General features: G+C 54.4%; 1 protein-coding gene across 3 annotated transcripts in view; it reads right to left on the reverse strand.

The window, feature by feature from the left end:
• The window catches only part of ADAMTS10 (ADAM metallopeptidase with thrombospondin type 1 motif 10), an 87,043-nt gene that overhangs the window by 2,208 nt on the left and 61,692 nt on the right, over positions 1-23,143 (reverse strand). The window contains exons 16-24 of one of the 3 annotated variants that reach the window (XM_006265659.4): positions 13,675-13,808; positions 10,838-10,961; positions 10,360-10,440; positions 8,126-8,289; positions 7,552-7,678; positions 6,395-6,524; positions 3,143-3,347; positions 1,729-1,905; positions 427-583 (exon numbers count right to left, since the gene is read on the reverse strand). In XM_006265659.4, the coding sequence (XP_006265721.3) occupies positions 427-583; positions 1,729-1,905; positions 3,143-3,347; positions 6,395-6,524; positions 7,552-7,678; positions 8,126-8,289; positions 10,360-10,440; positions 10,838-10,961; positions 13,675-13,808 (1,299 nt within the window). Of the gene's footprint in view, positions 1-426; positions 584-1,728; positions 1,906-3,142; positions 3,348-6,394; positions 6,525-6,603; positions 7,175-7,551; positions 7,679-8,125; positions 8,290-10,359; positions 10,441-10,837; positions 10,962-13,674; positions 13,809-23,143 lie in introns of those variants that run through there. The other 2 variants (XM_019485371.2, XM_019485370.2) reach the window with 2 other exon arrangements.

Raw genomic sequence — 23,143 nt, forward strand, 5'->3', positions numbered from 1 at the left:
GTGCTGGATCTGTACTACAAAGTTTGCTACGCTGGCCAGGCATGTGGAAGGACGATGCCCCCAGCCGAGGTAACGACACCAGTACAAAGCCTAGGTATGTCATTAGGGAAGGTGGCAGAGCTATGCCACTGCCAGGCACATGCCATATCCTCCCCTGGGAGCCTTGCTGTCACGGCAGACTCTACAGTGTAGACAAACAGCAAGATCAGTACACTGATCCACTTCCCCGCAGGCGGGCGGCTGGTTCAGCACCGATTCAAAGCAGACGTCAGATCTTATTGTGCCCCGTGCCTCACTCCCCGCAGCACAGCTCCCCGGTACCAACCCACAGGAGCCCTGGGGGCAGATTTTTAACCTGCAGCAAAGCTAGCAATGCGCAGGGTTTCGGGGTTCAGCCGCGGCTCCTGTGCTCCCGTCGGCCGGTACCTTCGGGGTTGTCCGTAGGTCCCGATTCACACTTGGTCTCACACTGCTGCATGGCCGGCGGCTGCAGGGACTCCACGCAGTCGCTGGACGGCTGCCCTGTGTGGGCCAAGCACTGGACGGAGCGCCTCTGCTGGCCGAGGCCGCACTGCGCGGAGCACTGCAGGGACACGATCCAGAGCTGCAGCTGCCCTTCACGCCTTGTCAAACAGCATGCAGTAACAGGGACTTGGGCTGGTCACCCCCTCACCCCCTGATTTCCTCCTTCCTCCCCAGGTTGTAACCAGACCAAAGGATTTAAGTGCCCCTTGGTGACTTCCGAATGCCAGCTGGCCACAGGGACCTCACATGCAAACAATTATCCTGCAGTCCAGCCTGATCTAACCCAAGGGAGCTCAGTGGGAATCATTCCATTGGCTCCAGTAAGTCCCTCCAGCCCTAAATCCTATACTGTGCCCAGGCTTCTTACAGCCCAGGACGTGCTTTACTTGTGCAAGGGGTCAGTAGGGGCATGCACAGGGTGCTGGAGAGAGCGACAGATGCCATGTGCCAACCTGCAGAGAGAGCAGGGCACTGTGGGACATCCCCATCAGAGGTGCAACAGGGCAGCTCCTGGGTGCTGGTGCTAGTGGTATGTGGCCAGGTGACAGCAGCAGTGGCTGTTCTTTCCCACCCACCCCAGCTCCCTTAGTTGGCACCTGGGGCTGCTGCTGCCCCGGTCGCCTCGCTTTAGTTACAATACCGATCCCCAATGCAGGAAGCAAAGCCCCCAGCTCTGCATCCAGCTGCTTTACAGTCTTGGGCAGGTGGGCTACCCTGCTGCCCCTCTGTCCCACGGGCTCCTCTGGCTGCAGACAGATGAGCGCAGGATCTCAGTGGGTTACAGACAGGCCAGTTGGGGATCTAAGCCAGAACACCCCGAATACCCAGGAAGAAGAGATGCTCAAGACCAGTGTGACCACTGGCGTCCCTGCTTCTGCAGCTGACAGACTCCAGGCTCGATCACCCTCATGCCACCATGGGCTAGAGAGTCCATGCCTGGCCCCTCCATGCCCCTAACCAGTCATGACACTAGCTAGTGCAGCCCTTCTCCCTCACCCCACCAGCCTGGGCAGTGAGCACTGCAGTGCAAAGCCCAGCTTCTCCCAGCATCTGTGACACAGCGGAGCTGCTTGCTGTAGCTAAGGCCAACTTCGGCTCTAAGGCTAAAGAAATATGTGACTGCAAAGGGATTTGGGGTTCTGGGGCATGGGTTAGGAACTTCTGGGCCCCCCAAATAGTAAGTGGCAGTAGGTCATTCAGTACCTCTCCCCATTCGCCAGTCACCCAGCGCGGGGGCGGGCAGCGCCGGAGGTTGCACCTCATGCTGGTAGGGGGCTTGGAGGTCTCGGGGCACTGCGAGGTCGGCAGGGTCGAGCTGTGGTCACCGCTTTTGCAAAGCACGATGCGGTGGCGGAAACCCGGCCCGCAGCTTGGGGTGCACTGCAAAGAGAGACACGGTGCAGTCAGGGAGCACTGCAGTTGGGCGAGAGCCACAGCAGGCTCTCTGCCACCCTTGCAGGGTGTTGCAAGGGGTGGGTCAAGCCTCGGGAGTATTTCATTAAATGTAATGGGTGGGATGTGGAGCTGATGTACTTCTGAGTCATTCTGCTGCCTTGTCCAGCTGACTGCCGCTCCTCCGAAAATACCACATCCCCTTTCCTATCCCTTTTCCGTCCGTCCTCAGTGCCCTGATCTCTGGTTTCTCCAATAACCTCTGAGGGCCAGCTGAACCCAAGAACTCATCTTAACACTTCAATCGGTTCCTCTACAAGCTAAGTAATCCCCGTTGGGTCAGTCTCTCCTTCACCACAAGGTGCCTCCAGGCAGGTGTGAGGCGCCCTGCTCTAGTGATTAAGGTGGAGGATGGCGGGGGAACAATGGCACATCTATTTCCCCTTCTGCCACCGAGTCCACTGGGTGACTGAGGAGTCATTCATTCTCTCTCTAGCTTCGTGTGCCCCGCTGTGAGCGGGACCTTGCTAACGTGCTTGGAGCCCTGCAGCAGAACGGAGCCATATGGAGCGGGGGCACCTTCAGCTGTCGTGTAGATGCTCTTATTTTCGGCAGTGGAGGATCTGGATCTGGTCCCGGCATGGTCAAGCAGCTGCAGCATCTTTCTAGTCTTGCACAGTGCCCTCTCCCAAAGACCTATGCCCCAAATGGAGCCTGCCTGGACTGGGCACCCATTTGCCTGAGCTGCTCAAGAGCCCTGACTGTTCCCTACACTGTTCCTGTGTGCCAGCTACTCAGCCAGCAGGCTCTCATCCTTTGCAACCACCTCTGCACCTGGGCTGGAGCACCAAACTCTGTCGTGTTCATAACAGACTAGGGGCCGCACGTGGCCCCGTGGCGCTCCCTCGGCAATCACAGGCACGTTGCTGTATTTGACACAGTAGCTAATGAAACCTCGGCTTATCCTTACGTCAGAGCAGAGGACCTAATGCAGCTCTGCTGTCTTGGCAGGGCAGACCCCGGGGAGTTCCCTATGAGCAAGTCCCAATAGACCCCCATCTACTCTATCCCCTGGGTCAACACAGCATCGCCTCTCCAGTACGCGATGGCACCCGCTCCAGTAGCTCTGGATAGTCTTTACCTCCCTCAGTGAATGGCACCTGCTGGCACCTCTGCCAACTGAATGCCAACTACCATCTCCGTGTGCTGGAGAAGGGGCCCTTACCTCTGACCAGTCCAGAGCAACCCATTCTGGGGGACATGTTTGATTGTTGCAGGGCTCGAGCATCTTGGGCCGTGGCTGGGCGCAGGAGGCATCATCCAGCGTCTTCTCCTCGGTGGTGGAGATCTTGCGCTTGCAGATGACGCCGCGCGTGCGGACGCCCTCATTGCAGCTCCGGCTGCATTCGGACCAATTCCCGATTGCCCAGCTGGGGAAAGAGGCAAATGCCAGCGGTTAGGAGTGAGGCTGCATGCTGGGGGCAGAGAGCACCTTTGGAGCCCTTGTCCTCATACGTTACTGGGCCCGGTCACCTGCTGAGGGTGTTTCAGACTGGAGTCACCCCCCATTGAGTTATTATGACTTACTGAATTTGCTCTTTCCAGCTTCACTCAGTGGGGTCCCACGTTCGCCTGAGCATTGCCGATAGCGAGAGAATCATCCCCCCCCACGCTGCCTTTACCATTTGCACTGTGTTTGCTTCTGACACAATTACTGGCTCCTTCTTTCATCTACTTTCAGTTGAATTCCATCCCCGACTGATTTGCCAAATGGATAGCAGCTACATTGTTAGGAGCTCAATCACTTGCCAAGATTCCCCGAGTATGAGGCATGATTGCAAAAGCTATTTCCCCTCCCAACTCCCTGTTGAACATGGAGGGGTTGGGTCTGCTTCACTAAGAGTGCAAGACCAAGGATTCCCAAAAGAGAGACTGCGTCTCCTTCCCGGGGTTCGCTTGCACCTTTACACGTGATTGCAATAGATGCCTGTGTGCCCAACGGTTCCCATCATTCAAATACCCTCAACTCCAGCATTCGCCGCGGGGAAGAGAAGCTCTGCACTCGCTGCTTGCCGATTTGGCCCGAGCTCATCGGGGGTGGCCGGGGGCTCAGTCTTCCTTTCCTTGTTTACCTCCCAAACCCACGTCTTAGCCATATCAGAGTCTGGGTCTGGCTTGAATAAGCCAACTATTTTGCTCAATGCTTGAAAGGAGATTCCCTAGACAATCTAATTCAACTCATGATATTATCGGTGCTTGCTGGAAGCTATTTATGGCGGAGAACTACCCACAGGCCTGTGATATTTAAGAGTTTCTTTTGGTGCACAAGCCCGTGGGGCTCTCTCCTCAGCTTTCCCCAATGCCCTTCTTACATCACAAGGGTTAGGCCATTGAGATTCACGGGCAATTGCAATGTTTCATACGTTTTAGGGTAGGAAGGGACCTGAGCAGATCATCAAGTCCGACCCCCTGCCCTGGGCTGGAACGAGTGCTGGGATTATAATACCCCAGCCAGATATCTATCCAACCTCCTCTTGAAGACCCCCAAGGTAGGACGGTTAGCCAATTAGTAAGCCTCCCTACTCCATCACAGAAAAAAGCTCCCAGCTCCTGCAACATAGTGCGGCCTGCCTTTATTCTAAGTGGGATTTCGATTGATTCACTTGCTCCCTGGATTTTAGTGGCGATTGCAGGTTTTCCCAGCGCGATTCCCAGGCGTTGTCACCCTTGCGCTGCCACATCTCCTTCTCTGGCGAATGCTCAGGCACTCTAACTCCACTGGGTTTGCAACAGTTTTATTAGCAGTTAGGTATGAGGTCCTGGCTGGTTTGCTAGCCAGACTGTCTCTCTGAGGGCTCCTGTGAACTCCAGAGCCTCAATCTGAGCACTGTTTATATGTGTTCACAGCCAACCATTTTCCTGAGCTTGCTTCTGGGCTGCTTTCAACTCTTTCCCCGAGAGCACGCTTTTCGTTCTCAAGTCCTCTTCTCCAGTCCCTACAATGCCGAGGATTCAGCTCTTCTTCCTATACCTCGTGTGCCTCAGTTCACCTGGGATACCAGGAACAAGTATCCGGACGTCAGAGATGCAACCGGTGGTTCCCGTTCTTCTGCCAAGCTCTGGTTGAGTCCAAAAGCAAGCTGCACTCGGCACCGTGCACTTCGACAGCCTACACCTCCCAGCACAAGCTTCTGCAAGAAGTGGCCAAATGTACTTCCAGCAGGGTTAAGACGAGGGCACACGGTCTCATATTGGCTCTGCCGGGACCTGTCGAAAGCCGTTTCCCTTTTTTATGCAAAGCTTTTAGACAAGACTGTTACCTCCTCTGTCTCAACCCAGCCAAGAGCACGCTTGTGGTTGTCGTTGGCTAACTGAATTCTCATACAGGATGTTTGCAGCTCACACCTTCTCTATGGGCCTACGCTAGCATTTCACATTACTTCTGCATAGCTACTCTATTCTCATCTCCCTAAGCCAGACCACGGTTCCCAAGCCGCAAGCAGCAATTCAACTTATTACCCCTAGCTCTTCGCAGAAGATGTTTTCAAAGACGGCATTCAGGGTTCGTGCGATGCGATGTGTGAGCTCGACCGAAGTGTGGTAGTAACACTTGGCTCTTTGTTGGCAGGCATTCAGGTCCTGTAGTTTTGACTTGTGAACTGAAGGTCGTTCCCTCTGGTTTGCCTAGGTGTGCGTGTGCTGTCGCGGCTCTTTGGTTAACACTAACGACACACGTGGCTGCTGAGTCAGGCAGGACTGAGCGCCATAGAGCAAAGCTATCGACGTCGTCATTTATCTGCTAACTTCCTATTCCCACTGCTTCTGCTGCTAGATCTTGCCTCTGGCTCCATTTTACTTTCATGTCAAGTTGATGCTGTTTTATTAGTGCTAACAATTATTTTAGCCCCCTTTTTCCAGGGAACCCAACTGTGCTATACACATATTAAAATTTCTTTACGGTGAGGGTTGCCAAAAACTGGAATAGGCTTCCAAGGGAGGTGGTACTCTCCCCTACCTTGGAGGTCTTTAAGAGGAGACTAAATAAGCACCTGGCTGGGCTCATCTGACCCCAGCGCTCTTTCCTGCCCAGCGCAGGAGGTTGGACTCGATGACCTACAGAGGTCCCTTCTGACCCTAAAACCTATGAAATCTGTATTAGTGCATTGCTGGGTATTATGGCACAAAGCATCAGTGAGTCAGTCAGGACGTGCATAATCACCGAAGTGTCCTCAGTGGCCACGTGCAGTTCCTATAGCCCACCTCTGAACTTACTCAGCGGGCAGTCGTCGACAATATGCGACATGGCGTGCGTTTTGCCGTAGCTACAGTCTGGGTTGGCACGAAGACCCCAAGGGGGTATAAGTCTCTGATCCAGCCTGGCTCTCCACCTAAGACCCCCATCAGCCATCCTGCCAGCCCCATCACCCCATGCTCCATCAGCAGAGACAGCCCATCACACAGAGGCCGTTGTACTCACGCCGGTGGACATGGCTCAGTGTTGCACGGCCTCTGCCTCTCAGGTAGTTTGGCTTCAGGGTTACAGAAATGGCTGAAGACTGTCGAGCTGTCAGACAGTTTCCTGCATACGATGGACTGGGCCTGACTGCCTGCCAAGGAGACGAGAAACGGGAGAAAGAGTGATGTAGCCTGAATGTGAGTGCAGGTTGCTGAACTGCTCAACATGCCCCTCCGGGTACAGTACACCGCTGCTTGGTTCCTCCTGAGGCTACATCACAGAGCTACTTAGGGTCAGACCTACATTTCTATTTACAGCCAAGCCCTTCCTGGTCTCTAAAATCTACCCAATCAGACAGATTGCACTGAGACTCGATAGGCCAGCTCAGGCCACAAGTAAGAGTTTTTACAGCAAATCTGAGGATATTTGGTTCAGCGATACCTGCGATAACAGCTCCCTGCAACAAAGCTACTCTCAGCTGGTTTGACCAGTTTTTGAGCAAAATTACGGGGGGGGAAAACAGTGGGAAGAAACGACGTGAACATTGTTTTCCTTCACTCCCCTTGCTGAGGCCTAGCACGCAGGCCAGGAAGGAGGTCCCTAACTTCAAATATGAAACATTATTAGACCTTGTGTTTGAAACTGCCTCTCCCTTCTTCTCAACATTTGCTCAGTCACTTGCAGCCACGTTCTCCAGAGACACCAGACACATCATATAAACCACTGCTTCAATTCCCACAGGAACTAGTCCAAGGGACTCTGGGAAGCATCTGAGGTGCATCAGTTCACAGATGTGTAGATCTGAAGACCAGAAGGGACCATTATGATCATCTAAGTCTGACCTGCATAACACAAGCCATCGAATTTCAAGTGGATTAGGTCAACATGTCAACACAGTTCCCTTTACCAACTACTCTTGTAGTCTAGCTAAAGAATGAAACTCAGCTGGTTTGACCAGACACGTGGCCCACAAAACCATGTTGACTGACACCGAGTTGCAAGTGCCTGAGTGTGAGGTCATTGCATGAAAATGCTGGAGAGCCCCATTTGACTAAAAAGGCTGCCAAACCAAATCTCGCCGTGGGCTGTCTTGCGTGGCCAAGGCCCGGCGCTCGGGAGTCACAGGGGTTGCAGATACATACGCCTCTCCCCTGCTGAAGCACAGTCAAACCTCTCACCCCCTGCGCATACAGCTGAGCATTTGGTCCATGGGGTGTAGTGCCAAGAGTACTGGTTTAAGGTGTCCCGGGTGATGGGTGCATTGAACTTGTACCGAATCCCTGGCTGCTCTGTCCGTACGAGAACCTGTGGAAAGAGGTGTTGTCAGTGCATCGGTGCCAATGCGCTCTCAGAGCTGGACGTGAACACAGGTGTGTGCGGTGGGGTCCTCGCCTGTCCCTCCTCTAGCCCTGCAACTATTTTTGACTTGATATCCATTAAGCCTCATGCTGGTGCAGCAGGGTAGCATGAGAGGCATGAAGCCGGAGCAGTGGGTTGAGAAGCGATCGGGAGGGAACGGGAGCCCGTGCGGTTACAGCCGAGGCTGGGCCTTGTACATCTAAGAGTGCCCCCATGCAGGGGAAGGCAAAGCTGAGAGTTTGGCCTTATGACAAGGGCAATCCTGAACAGGGAGTGTGTTGCAGACTGGCTGGTGCTATGTCTAGGGCAAGCGTGGGGAGAGAGGAAAACTGGAAGTGGCCGTTCAGCCAAGACTAAGCCTGGTGGGAATGTGGGGAAGGAAAGCTATACTACCATGACAATGAGAGTGGCATTGGTAGGTCCTAAGGCCTCCAGCGATTCGGGTTCATCCTGAGATCTCCTGTAGTGGAACGTCGTCCCAGCTACGTCAAAGCGCCTCGGTGGGTCGATGGAGAGCTTGCCATTGATGTAGTACTCGCCGTTCTCCCCTTTCAGTGCTGGAAGGACAAGGAGGGGAAAGAGTGTTGAGCGTGGAGGCAGTTTTCTCCATGAGCTGCCCCCCGCATAAAGGGCGTCCTTGCTGAGAGGCCACGGGCTCCCTCGCGGCAGCCCTGGGGCACACAGTTTCGACGACACGTCTAATACTCGCACTGCTGTAGTACCTAGCTGCTACGACTGCTTTCACCTCCAACTGCGTAACACAGTGTTGAGCCGTGACACCGTGTGCTTCATCCTTAGGACTCGGCATTGTGACAAAGGAGGAGAATCTGTTATCCCCATTTTTGCAGGAAAGAAACTGAGCTGCAGAGAACTGATGCAACTTGCTCAAGGCCACATCTGAAGTCAGTGACTGAGATGGGTTCGAAAACTAATCTCATATCTCATAGATTCATAGATGTTTGGGCCTCAGTAGATCATTGAGTCGGACCCCCTGCCTGGGCAGGAAAGAGCGCTGGGGTTAGATGACCCAGCCAGGTGCATGTCCAACCTCCTCTTAAAGACCTCCAAGGTAGGGGAGAGCATCACCTCCCTTGGAAGCCTGTTCCAGATTCAACTCCCAGGCTAGCAAACTTGCCACCGGGCCACTCATACTGCCGAGGTCGAGGACCTGGCGGCCAATTCTGGGGAGATGACTATCTTGGGATAGCGCATAGGCCGGCACTTGCCAAAGGTCTTTTCAAATCCTGGTAGCAGAATGAACTGTGGCCATAAAGCCCTGCATACAGACAACACAGGGCTTCAGCTCATATCAGATTTGAAATCTATGATGCTGGAAACATGGGCCTCTACAGTCTACTGCTTGGGCTGAAGAAGGACCTCAATAGCTGGGAGTGTGCAGCCGGTTGCTGTTGCTGATGGCAGTCACTAGAGGGGACCTACTCTCTCTCTGTCTCCCTCTCCTACATACACACACGCAAGCCCATTACACCTAGGTCCTTCATGAGGTTTCTACTACCTGCCTGCCGCTGCTGTCAACGCTTTGAACATGTCCTTCTCTGCAGCGCTCTGGGTCAGGGAGGATGTTCTTGTGGTTGTGAGAAGGATGGGGAAGACTTTCTTCCCTTGAGACTGGGCATGTCGAGGGCATGGCACAGAGTAGTATGTGCTGGACAATGCAAGGCGCTTCAGTGCTAGCACCAGGCATGGGTCATACCTTACCTTTCACTATGAACAGTGGAGGGAATGCAGAGGGGGACACAATCCCAGCCTCCCTCATAGCTGGCATCGGCCCAGGTGAACAAGTTAATTCCTGATGAACAAGGAAGGCTAAGGGAGCATTGCAGCAGGCTCCGGTAGCTGACACTGCCCCTTGGGAGCCTGCCTGCCTTGTATAGCAGCAGCGTGGGCTGCGTGAGTGAATGCGGCTCTCCCAGGACAGCTGCAAGGAAAGAGGGAGCTCCCTTCCCGCGGTGACCTCAGGGCAGGCTCCGGTGTCGGTGTCGCTTCCCTGGGAGCGCCGCAGGTGAGCTGCTGGGCGAGGTGTGGAAAGCCACGCTCCTGCCCTGCCCCCCTGCAGTTGTCGCTGATTAATTGAAAAGCCCTTTGGAAAAACAAGATGCTCGAGCCTGGCTGGAAAATCGAGGCCAAGGAAAACGGGAGGCAGTCTATTTTTAAACCCCAGCCCGACATGTTGGCTTAGAGGGCGGTGCCGAGGGGGGTGTGCGGCATGCTTAGGGTTACCGCGTTGGTTGCTGAACAGTACGTGCAGGGCAGAGCTACAGTGGGACGGGCTGTCCGCACCGCGCACGGATACATCCCGGTCCTGACTCAGCCGTCAGCAAGCGGCAGGCCTTTTCAGCAGGTGCCATCCCCCGTAAAGGGGGAACTGCTCCACTCAGTGCCCCAGGATGTCTAGCGTAAAGAATAGCTTACCTTCCCCTACCCCTGCAGGCCTCAACACCCCTCCGGGGAGAGATCTGCCATGCTGGCTCTCACCCATGCCATGCTGGCCACAGAGAGGAAGGGGTAAGGGCATGGAAACAACTTCTGATTTGGATTTCCCTGCTGTTGCAGTGTGACCCTCCCAGCTTTACACCCCCCGATTCCCAAGCCCGCCGCTTTCTCACCTAGGTAGTTGATGGAGAGGTTCAGCTCCCGGATATCAATGTGCACCGAGCCCTTGGGAATCCAGATGACCTCCTCATAACCTGGAAGACACCCCAGTGCCCAGGGTCAGCAGGGAGACCTTGCCCTGCTGGGATCAGGCTGCGGAGGAAAGCCTGAGCCTGAGGGATTTGTGGGCGCCACCACAGCTGTGAGGTGCCCAACTCTACCGGTGGGAAGCCAAGTGCCGGGAGACCTTATGTGAGCAAGTGGGGCTCAATCGAGGATCTCAGCAGAGCCCCAAGGTGCGCTTGAACCCTACTCGAGGATGTACCTCTGGAGCATTTGCCTTTCCAGGTGGCTTTGGCAGAAGTATGACCCCGGTGAGCACAGCGAGCCTTTTACCTCCCACCAAGCTAAGGACCAAGCCACTAGATTCTCCCAGGATAAAACCAGCCGATATAAAGGAACCACAAGGCTGCCTCCCTGGCTGCTCCTTACCCCCTTCAGGCAGGGACTGGTTGAAAATGCCTTCGATGGTCTCGCAGGTACTCCCGTCGCCACCACACACGCGGCACTTGTCCTCCTTCAAGTCAGAGCCCAGGATGCGGTCACAGCCCACGTGCTAGAAGGGAAGAGCAGCAGGCATTAGGTACTCATGTCCCCCCATCCCCCGTGGGATAAACCTCCAGACTGGAGGAAGTGGAGAGGAAGTGTGTGGGGCTCTCAGGGATCCCAATCTGCCTTGATTTTATTCCTCCTTCTCATCTACATCACACACCAGCGGGGGTTCGTTCAGCATGGCTCCCCCTTCCTTCTGCCACCCCTGTTCCAGGACACAGCTAAGGGGCAATAGGAGAAAAGGGGCAAGAGAGGGAAGCAGTGCAGGGACCAAGGTTGAAAGCCACTCAACCCTGAATGAACAGGCCTTGGACAAACTGCTGGTGGGATGTGACAGTGGATTCCCTTATCCCAACCCAGCAGCTCCACTTGAGGCAATGCTTTCATGGCTGCCCACTTGTCCCCTGGCTGTAGGGAAGGCCTTGGTATGCTCTGCATGAGCACTCATGGAGCGCGGCACATTTAAGAGCCCTCGCAGTGGAGAGAAGCTACGATTTCTTAGGGTGATAGCTTTTATCGGACCAAGTGGGGACAAAATTAGACAAGATTTTGAATGCAAGACCTTCTTCCTCAGGTCTCCGGTTGTAGGGAGCTAGGCGCAGCAAGTCAAGCACAGCGTAGGGGAAGGGACGGAGGAATTCTCACGCGTAGCCGACACAATTAGCAAAAGAAAAGAAGCTGAGCAGTGGGATATCAAGACCTATCAAAAGAGGGGAGTAGCGGGCTCAGGCTCACCCTCCTTGAGGAAAGTATTCAAGAGTTGGATACATCACTCTCACACTCAAAGGGCATATCTACCTGAGAAGTTTACTGCACAGTAGACTAGTCAGCCAAAAACTCTGCAGCAGTGCACATGTAGACGCTGCCCCAGTTGGCTGGGGCATGGGGATGTTTCAGTGCAGGGACTGCCTGCCAGCTAGTCCCTTACTGAAGCACCTTCCTGCCCCAGCCAGCCCCTCCGCAGCACACTGAGCTGGGGGGAGCAGCCCCGGGCTGGCAGGCGGACCCCCGGGGCCCACTGCGGCTGCTTCAACTGCGGTCCCAGGTGCATGTTCAAATGGCAATAAATTCCAGAGTTTATCGCTTCACATTAATGGCACATATAGACGTGTTAGTTAGTGCTACTGCCCGTGTAGAGGGGAGCATGGAGATGCAGCTGGGTGAAGTGAGTTTCTTCACACCTGTCTAGGGCAGAGCTGGGCTTAGAGCCCAGAAGACACGCTAGAGTCCAGCCTGTGCCCTCAGGTAGGATGGCTGTTCAGCAGGATGACTGGTTCCTGTCCATTAAGTCCCTGGGGGTGTCAGTATAGAGAGGGAGCCCCACTTTAACTGCTGGAACGTGGGTTCTCATCCGATGTAGCCTATGTCCAATGCAGGCACTGAAGTGGAGCACCAGGCACAGCAGAAATGCAAGTCACGGGTGTAAGCTGCTGTCCCAGAGCCACCAACCCATAGGGGTGGCAAGGATAACGCCCATCAAGCTGCTGGCAGGTTTGTACTCGGGGGGCTGACCCAAGCCGATGCCTCTGCCTCCCTGTCTCCACTGCTATTTGTCCCTGAGCTGGCTGGATTCGAACTGGCGTGGGCGTCTGTGCTACACCCGTGCCTTCATTTTGCTGTACACACATATCTACAGAGAAAGACAGATTTCAGAGGCACAGGGAGGGAGACAAGCAAAGGCAGAGGGGCCTGCTGCTGGGGGAGGTTCCCAGCTCCTGCAGCTCTTATCCTTCAGAAAGAAGCATTTATAAACCTCCAGATACCATTTCAAAGCACCCAGAGGGAGGAAGTATCAGGAGGCTGATCGTTAACACAGCCGAGGACCTCACTTTGCCCTTGGAGAACAGAACAAAGAGCAACGCCTGTTCCAGAGCCTGGAGCAACATAAGAAACAAAGAAACGTCTGTGCTCTTGCTCCGCAGGGCATGTCCCACAGGTGAGCCAGGTGCTCTGAGTAGTGACGGGAAAGCCGGGACCCCAGGAAAAGAAACTCTTGGCTTTCCTCTCCATCAGCTGCTGATTGCAAAATATAAGATCAAGCAAGGGAAGGAGCCTTTCTTTCCCCTACCTTTAATCTGTCTATCCCTCTCCCTCCCTCCTTCTGTCTGTCAAGCAGGCACCCTGCACCTGTCCCCATCTGTGCCCCTCTGGTTCAGGAAGGTGTCGAGTAGCTGCCAAAAGGAGGTGGTGCAACTGGGCACTTGAGTGCTGCGGGTGGCAGTCACACGTGGGCCAGCATCACTGGTGCACTGGCAATAGTGCAGCTGCTGCCACGTTTGCACCTGCTCCACACCCCCTTTGTTGCACCACTGGTTGAATCATGTCAACGACCAATGATGGTAGCATATTTGGCATGGGGGCTTCAAGAGAAGCAGTGAGGTAAGAAAGAGCGCGCTAAGAAAGCCATGGCAGCCAAGGAGCGAATGGAGCAGAAGGAGAAAGGAGACAGGGTGTCCCAAATGCAGGACCGTGGTCACCCTCCTTGAGCTGCGGGGATGGGAGGGCTGTGTGGACCCAGCCTAGAAGCAGCCTTTAGTGGTCTCAAGCCTGACTGACATCACTGCTGAACGTCAGGCCCCACTGCATACGTCTAGGGTTCAGGGCGGCCACTGCTGTATTTTCCACGGACAGCGTTGGGATGTGGAGACTCCAGGAGGGAAGCACCTTCCAGGGATCCTCAACCCGCCCTTGGTCCTTCTCCAGCAACCAGAAGGTACCTTGCACTCCCCATTCACGCAGATGTCATTGGAGTCCTGCCGGCAGGGGGTCCCGTCCACCACCGCCGCAGCCCTCTCCGTGTAGAAATTGAAGCCCTCGGCCAAGCAGTTGAGGGAACAGGCTTTCACACCCCCTAGAAAAGAAGAGGAAGACCATTCAAATCATTCTAGACCCAAGGGGCTTGCTCCACAAACACACAGGCTAAGGGCAGAAGTTACACATAAGTCATCAGAAACTGGTTTAAACCTGTAACAGAACAGAAGATCAGTGCGCATAAACCAGTTTCAAGATGGCTGAGACTGGTTGAAGATAAACCTGGCTGAATGTCAGATCAGACCTAACTGATTTGGGTCAAAGCGGTGGATGAAACTTCTGTCTCAGAGCACAGAGGGCAGAAAGGATCACAAGTTCATCACTGGGGAGCTGCCACCTTCACCCCTGTCTCCCCTCCTGTTATCCTATTTCATGCATGACCAAGCTAGGCTCAGGTGTCTAAGAGCTGAAGCTGCCCCTCTGCTAGGATTAGGCCAGTAAAAAGGCATGGATGGGAAGGAGAAGTCTGAGTTCAAGACTCAGCCCTTCGCTTCGGGGACATTACAGAGGTCCTATCTGCAGTTGCTAACGAGGGAGCTCGCTTCCCGTGCCTCTGCTGCTCTCTGCTGCTCACACTGGGGACTGGAAGCCCAAACCCAGAGGCAGTTCTCTCCTATCCCCATTGCTGTGGGAAGGAACGGGTCAAGCTGCCAAGTGGTCCCCTGGATGCATGGCCTAGGGTAAGGTGAAGCGGAGACTGTAGCTTGCGTGTGACCTGGGCCCAGGAGATGGAGGTGGCACAGACAGCGCTTGCTGAGCAAGCCCATGCATACAGACAGGCAGATGGAGGGTACACACAGACCCCGGGAGCAGGCAGGTCTTCCGGGACGGTGCCGCAGAACAGACGCAGCTGACAGCAGCAGATGTTTCGTCTCAGGCAGGTCCCCCGAGACGAGCATGGAGCTTCCCACACTTCCCAGTCTCTGGATCCTGCAGCCTCTGGAGGGGATGCGGGCAGACACACAGCATCTGCCGCAGACCCTATGCTGTGCCTACACAAACCCCCGAAGGGCAGCAGCGCCATCCGAGAGCCTGTCTATAGGTTATTATCACTGTAGGTCCCAACCCCCCACGAGGATAAGAGCCAGAAAGGGAGTCTTGGGGAGGGGGGCCTGAACGTGGCAGCCTTGCTGCCTGGCACACACAGCTCACAATCGGGAGCCACGTGACCTGTGCTAATTCCTGGAGGAATGTGTTAGGCCTCCTGAGGAACTGGTGCCTTTGTATGAACTACAGCCTTTAATCAGGGTTGCAGCACGCTCGGACTCCTGCCTCCCATCCTGTTGGGAGCTTGGCATGGGGAGGAGAGGGGCCACTACCTGCCCACCCCACCCTTGGCATTTGAGCCTGGATTCCCCCATCCGCATTTGTAGTCCAGCTTCTGATGAGGATAGAGAGAAGCTGACCTACAGGGTAGATGCACCCACTGATGCCCAGGTGAGGGCAATGATGATTGTAACCAGAAGAATACCTTGCTCTTGCCTATTCATCCCCAGAGCTCAAAGCACATGGCAAAGGCCACCCCTGGCCTCATGGGTAGGGCAATGGGAAGGAAATGTGGATAGTTAAGGGGAAGGGGAGATGCCTGTGGGGTGCAGCAGCGGAAACGGCAAAGCAGAGGGTTGTGGGGTGAAGTAGGTAACCCCATTTATGAACCCAATTCAGCTCTCACTGCGGCCAGGGATGGCAGGACAAGGTCCAGATTTGACACAGGGCAGTGACCTGTGTCACCCCTGACACAGCATAGCAGAAAAGTGGGGGGAGGATCAATTCAGTGAACCTGCAGTGATAAAAAGAGGCTGCAAATGGGTCCAGACTCGGCATCTGTTCCAGTGCTCATGGCACCTGATACCTCACCCCAAAGGGATTCAGCAGTGTGCAGGATGCTTGCATTGAGCGGCATCCCCTAAAGCCAGCTCTGTAGGGTGCATCGCCACGAGATGCTACAACACCGTAGCATCGCCAGGCATGAACCGTGATGGCAACTACTGTGCAGTAACTCATTGCTACTGTGCAGAAGCATCTCAGAAAATCCGTGCAGTGACAGTACCGTGCAATACTGCCGGTTACTGCACAGGCATTTACTACTTGGTTAAGCAAGTATGAAATGACCGCACGGTAACAACTGCATAGTCTGCTACTCGTGTAAATGCAACCTCTGGCTATTTTTCTCCCCTGGCATCAGTGATGCTACCTGGTTGGGTGAGGACACATTCAACTGACATCTGCAAGTCGTTGCTGAACTTCAAAGGGGCAGATGCGGGGAAGGGGGGCCCAGCTGCATCTCAAAGCCTGCGAGTTCAGTGACAGCAGAGGAGGGGGAAGAAAGAGTCACGCTGGGGGTGGGAGGAGATGGTTGAGGGGAACTCAGCTGGCTCAGAGGTTAGCTAGCAGTTGGGAATGATCACTGGGCTGGTCACTTGGGGAAAGGCTCCTCTGGGAGTCCACCTCTTCCAAAGCAGAATCGGGGCCTATTAAAACCATTTCTCCTCCAACTTTCTACATTTCCGGAGAAAACCAAGTTCCTGAGAGTTTCTGGATGGACTGCGCTAGAGAGGACTCACAAGCCAGATAGAGCCAAGAAAGCTTTCTTTTTCGGGATCGCCACTTAATCCGGACCAGGGGATCCCCTTGAAAGCGAGTCTCCATGGCCCACTCGGTCTTCAGCTTCTCATTTGAAGTTTGGCAAATTCAGACATTAAATACCGGACCCCTCACTCCAATACTAGATATTTTTAAATCAAGGATCGGTGTTTCTATAGAAGTTACGTTCCAGCTCCGACAGGAATTAACTCAGGGAGAAATTACAGCCTCTTCTCTGCAGGAAAACAGACACGATGACCACCATGGTTTCCTTTGCTTGCTAATCTACAGACCTGGGCTCATCCAGATCCCATCGCAAAGACGCCCATCCGCTAGAACGCAAGTGAGATCACCGCTGTGTTTCATGGAAGCCACTAAACCATTACTGCTGGCTAGTGATATTGGGATATTAGGTCACTATTAACCTTGGATGCATTCGGACTCATGGTTTGAAAGCTGGAGGCTCAATGTCCCACCACCAGTCCCTCAAGCCTGCTGGTCCTCTGCTGCTATTTTCATTTTCTTGGCCACGATATCCCAAGTCTGTCTTTTTCCAATCAGAACTGGAAGAATGAAAAGCACAGCTGCATCCTGTAAGTGTATGTTGGGAGGTGCCCAGGAGGGAGCCTGGCAGCGAGAGCCGTCAGTCACTTGGTCTGATGCAAGGGCTCAGTTGCCGGCCTGTTGGTGCAGCCTATTCCACTTGAGTAGACATGGCCAAAGGATCACCCAACTTGACCTTCTCAAATTCATGTCGTGCTCTTCTCTAATTTCTCTTACTCTTCACCTTGAAAGCAAAACTGCCTCAACCTTGGCAGTTTCTTCTGACTCGCCTCTCGCCCGCGAGACCACCCATTCCAGCTGTCCTGTCCTGGGAGGCTTTCTCTCCGATGAGGAGCCTTGGAGCGACTGAGTGCCCTTTCCCTGCTCCCTGGAAGGACTCGCCATTGAGATGTACAATGGCAATGGCATATGCATCGTGTCCTCTCTCGTCCATCCAGACTAACACCTGATGGGGCATTTCTGCCCGGTGCTACTGGGCCCTAAGCAGATGGCTTCACTGGGCTGGACAGTGATGGCACCTAGCAACGATTCAGAAAAGCCCATCAGTTTGTCCAGGGAGGTTAAATGCAACCCAGGGTCCGTTGGCCCCAGAAGAGGCCCCTCGCTTTTCCTTTTGTGTCTATGACTTCTTTAAAGCAGCCTTTCTTCCACCACTCGCCTACAGGATTGATTACACAACAAAGTGGAGCAGGGAAACAGCCAGACACAGGGGTTCATTTCAGGACTCTCAAATGTTTTTTTAAACTGTTACACACACACACACACTCACACATACACTCACAGTTTCTCCTCCTTTCTGGTCTCTGCCTACCCTGTAGGAGAAACGAGACCAAATGTTGGCACCTCACTCCAGCTCCCCGTTAAGCAGCTCAACCATGACACAACCATATTTCCTCTCTGTTTCTGTACGTCCTCCACCGCTGCAGTTTCTAAACAGCGGCAGGGTCCGCTCCCTCTCTTTCCTATAATACTCCTCCGATTGTTGCTCGCCCAGACCCCCCGATCAACGTACAGCAGCCCAGACTCCTGCAGCAGCAACCAACCCAGAGTATAATCGTCACGGGCTGGAAAGAGGAGCCAGCAGGGAAAACTGGAATGAAAAAAAATAACAAGAGGGAGAGAAAAAAAGAAGAAAAAAACAAGGGACCTGGGCCTGGCGGCGTGAAGGCTGAATTCTTTCCTTTGCCTTACGTGCCCCAGCTTTGTTACAGCGCCTGCAAACATGGGGCACAGCGTGAGAAATGGGGAGCAAAGGAAACGCTGACATACATTTCTCACACTGGATGCAGCCAGGCTACATTTTGCTAGGATCTCGTCCTGCAATGGAGATGCTCTCTGTGATTTCCTCATTGCCTTTGGTGTCTTACAGCCAAGAAGATTTTTTTTTTCGGGTGGGATTTTGCTTAAATCCTTGCAAACTTGACCTTCTCTCTAAATGCAATCAAGAGAGAGAGAAAGAAAGAGACTTCCAGCTGTAGCCAGCTCAGCCTGGCTCCTGTCTTCCTATGGCACACCAGCATCCTGCCTCAGGTCTTGGCTCTGGGTCTGTGCATAAAGGGAGCCCAGCTAGCAGACAGGCAAGCTCCCTGGGTAGGTGAGTAGGGATCCTGATGCTTCCTGGACTGCCTGGCTGGCTGCTAAATGCAGAACCAAACTGTTTGTTCAGCTCTACTGAGCCACAGCTGGCGAGGCAAATCATCCCCCTGCTCAATGGGTGAGATGAGAGGGGCATGGCAGCTTGGACTCCGGGTGGCAGAGAAGGGGAGATTTGCTCCCAAGGGTGAATCGCTCAGGACGAAATGGGACAGAAGAATCGAGAGCAGGTTCTGTCCCCTCGCTCTCGCTGCGGGCACCGGCTGTGACCTACGGTGACATGCAAATGCCAAGCCTCCCGTGCCACATTGCAGAATCCTGGTGGAGCGGACATGCAACGGGACTGGGATCTGAGAGCCGAGGCTCTCTTTCTATCTCCGGACAAGTTTCTGCGAGTCTCTGGTTCCCCTTCGTGTCTCTGCCTAATTAGGGTCAGGGAACATTTTTTGCTCCGGGTATGCGCAGCGAATGCAGAATTAAACCAACATTTCACTCCGGGGCCACGTTGCCTCCCAGTGACCATCATACCCCTCGCATCACAGGGCTGTCACCTGCGTGCATGGGGAAGGCACCTGCCTTACATGTCCACGGCTGTGCTGATAGCGAGCACATCTCAGGGGGCTCTCACAGCCTCCTCCCAGGCACAGCCCAGCGTGGTCCAGTCTGGGAAATCTCTGGAAGCAGAAGGTGGTTTACAGGACCCATCCCTTGGCCGGCTGTTTGGCTGGGAGAGTTCCTCTTTCCTTTGAAACAACCAAAATATTGCTTTCCGAGAGAAAGAAAATGGGGGAGGAGGGTGGGGGGGAAGAAACATCCTCCTGCCCCTTCTCAGCATTGCTCCTTAAGGGCCCAGTTCAAAGCCCACTGAAGTCAGCGGGAGTCTTTCCACTGATTGCATGCGTGTTGGCCAGGCCTGGATGGGCGCTGCCTCGTGAAGCCTTCCAAGCCGCGTGTATCCGAGGAGGAGCATGGCAAGCCGGCTGCACTCCCACAGACCAGTGGCAGCACAGGCTGCTATCCCTGCTCCGGGGCCAAGAGAAATTAATAAACAGGCCTCGAAACAAAGCTACTCAGCTCTGTCCCGAGGCACGAGACAAGTTGCTTGCTAGAGACTCCTTGTTCTTGGCTCCGGCCACGGGCATCCTGTTTGCCCTGCTTTGTCCCTTTGCTCCTCCACTGTCCTCAGGCCCATGGAAAACCAATGCCTTCCTTGAATGCCTCTATTTGTAGCATTTGCAGCGATGGCACCTGCAAGCTTGGGATGCACCGACAGCGGCGCTGCATGCCCTTTACATAGAGACAGTGTGAAAGGGCTTGCTATGCACTGGGGAATGACTCAGGGCTGGCAAAAGACACCAGCCCTGGAGACGTGGCTCTGATCTCATCTGGGGACCGTGTCTGGGGGAGTGGCTGCTGCACCCGGGCGAAGGGTCCAACAGTGTCACTTTTCTGAGTGTTTTGCGTGTTTGGTTCATCAGAAAGAAAATGGAAATGAAGACGCCCAGCAAGTTACACAATGAACTTGTCTCCCCGGGGCTCCCTTGTTGGATGCAGCCAGGCTGCATTTTGCTAGGATCTCGTCAGCTCAGCAGGGTCAAGCCCTGGTCATGTCTGGATGGGGAAACAGCTCGATGCTGCAGTTAAAGGAGGTGGCACTTTGTTCCAAGTCTGCTCTCAAGTAATAGCTCGACGTGGCTCCAGTGGTGCTGGCCTGCCGTAGTTACCTTCATCCAGGGGACAGACAGGATGGAGGCTCAAAGTCCCCCGGGAGTGTTAACCCGGGGGTCCTTGTGCTCCAACGAGGGTTATACGACCAAGTCAAATTCTGCCCTGGTTTATACCTTCTGCAATCCCACTGTGGTGAGCGTGGCATCACCTACACCTGCTAAGCCACGGCTTTAACAGCATGATTAAGGTCAGCATTTAGATGACAGTGTGATCCTCGAGGGAGCCAGGGCAAGATTTGCTTCATTCTGTTTCATTGATTTCCACTTGCAGCGTCCCTCGGCTGCAGCACCCCTCCTTCCTTCCTGGAGCTGCCCCGTGGCAGAGCTAGGAACCCAAATTTGGGTGGGCGCCAGTCTGGGACAGACGTGCACCAATGTCACAGCAAAGCACTGACGTGGCAAACGAACCGAAGCACTGAAAGGCAGCGAGCTCCTGCCTCCAGGGTGCATGGCTGAAACAAATAAAGAAGTACAACGAACATATATACTGTATCTTGGCGTTCACACCGGCTGGGGGTGGTCCAGGGTCCTGCCCCTGGCATTGGCTCATTCCACCTGGCTGGCAGCACTTCAGAGACGGATGCGTTACGTTTCTCATCATGGCACTACGGGTCTTAATCCATGTTTGTAACAGGCTTTTGTGATCCTCAGATGACTTTCCAAATTAACAGTATAACAGTGGTATTAATTCTGTGCCTTATCCTCTCCAGCTAGACTGGAGGTGCCCAGGCAGGGCTGGAGACTGACTCTCACCATCATCCTTTGGAGCACAGGAACGGGGAGGGCAGCTCAGACTCTGCAACTGGTCATTTCTGCTCAGCAGTTTCCAGTGGGAAATGGGGTTTTCTTCCCCGTGCACTGCACGCGATGTGTGCCCCGTGCGGGATCTGCACGTGTGCCCAGTTTGCACTTGGCACGCAGAGCTAAGGGAAGCATGAGCTGCTCGGGCTGCGTGTTGGCTCTGGTGCATGGGGCTGCTCCGATCTGGTCTGCAGACCAGCCCCGCATCCCTCTCTGTGGGTTGGATGAGTTTGACACCAGCGGGCCAACTGAATCAGAGGTGCGCAAGCTTTCATGAGCAAAATCCTGCTTCATCAGGTGCACTGAAAATAGTTATCCTAGCAGGAAACTAGTATCGATAAAAGCTGAATCTCAAGAGGAAGATGGAGATGAGGATGATCTGTATATGGTGGTACCTAATAGCCCTGGTTGGGGCAGATGCTTTATAACCCCACTGTCCTCTCCTACGGTGCAATCTTTTGGCATCGACGTGGTTGCACAGGCATAAATGAAACCCATCCCAAGCTCAGTTAATGTGGTGATGTAAGAGCCAGGAGAGAGCCTGCTGCCCCTTTCCTACCTGCATTGGCCCTGCAGGTGTAGCAGGGTGGAAGCCTTACGCGTATTAGTAATACGGACAGACGCGGCTGTGACTACACGCAGGGATGGGCCTGCTGTGCGGGAAAAGGACGTTTTTACATGGTCCTTCCTAGGGCAGAACCATCCTGGACAGCTGATTCTCCAGCAAATCGTTCCAATTCGGCATCCTTTTACAAGCAGAGAGGAAATAAAAAGGCGGCAGTGCCCCAAAAGAGGAGAATTGCCAGGAAATGGCACACCAATTCCAAACAAAAGAAAGGCTTGTCCAGAAAACATGAATCAGGATCAAAACCCTGGGCTCCTTTGCTTTGCTCCGCCGTGTCCAAAATCAATAAGAAAAAGAAGCAGGCTGGATATCGGCATTTGCCCACAATGCTTTGCACGGAGGATGTGTGTTTGTGCCTCCTACTCATCCTATGCCATAAGGAATTAAAGCGCGTTGCTATTTATGATGAGCAATCCCTCCTGTTTGCAGCAGGCCCCCGTCCTCGCCACCCCCCTCCTGACCCCGAGTGCCGTTCCACTCGCCCTTGGCTCGGGCCGTGGCCAAGAGCAAAATGAATAACTAAGCGAATAAAATTAAATACACAAACAATTAAAGCCGCATTCCACGAGGTATCTGCTGACTGTTAAAGTCTGAACGGCTGAGCTCAGCACTTCTCGCTGGGCCCGTGCATCCTACGCTCCTGGGGTCTGGGCTCCGGGACCGCTATAAATCACCGCCAGGAAAACACGCCGTACCGGCCCCGTGCAAAACCCGAGCTCCGCTCGCCAGCGACCTGGCAGCTTTCAGCGGCCCGCTCCTGCTCTCCCGAGTCTTCGGCAGAATCGCCGCCCCTTCCCAGTGCGAACCACGCGCTTGTCAAGCTGCCGATTCCCCGTGCAGGGGACGGCTCCTCCGTTAGCCAGGGCAGTCACAACAGCGGTGATTGTGCTGCTCGGGCTGGCCTTAGGGCGAGTCCTGACCCATTTGGACCCCGTGCCGACCCCTCGGCATGGCACTCATGTGGGCAGAGCGGCAGCATGGAGGTGCAAAGACGAGCACGGCGGTCACACAGGCTGATCTTGCTGGGGGAGTGTGCACGAAGCTAAGAGCTGACAGGAGCCTTGCTGAAGAGGGAGGAGGAAAGGGCAGTGTGCCGGTGGCATCAGGCTTTGAGGACTGGACTCCCCCAGGGTATGAGGAACAGCTCCAAGACAGCATCCCTGAAGGGGCAGAGGGTGCTCAGGAGAGATCTAGCATGGAGCAAAATGTGTTCTTCCTATGGGTGCTCCAGGCCTACCAGCAAGGCTCCCCTTGGGTGGCAGGGTTAGATGGCCAACATCCTACTGATCTCTGCTCACAGGCTTACTGTATGCCCATGGGAGAGAAGGGGACTTGATTCCCCTCCCTCGCAGGAGCCAGAAGGAAGGTAGAGATGGGGTGGACCTGGTCAAGCAGCCAGGAGAGAGGAAGGAAAAGAGGAGCCACCCCGCTCCGGGACCCTCTGATGCTCTGAGAGCTGGTGACACCTGTGCAGGGTGAGGG

This window comes from Alligator mississippiensis, chromosome 16 (assembly GCF_030867095.1).
Source record: "Alligator mississippiensis isolate rAllMis1 chromosome 16, rAllMis1, whole genome shotgun sequence".
NCBI lineage: Eukaryota > Metazoa > Chordata > Crocodylia > Alligatoridae > Alligator > Alligator mississippiensis.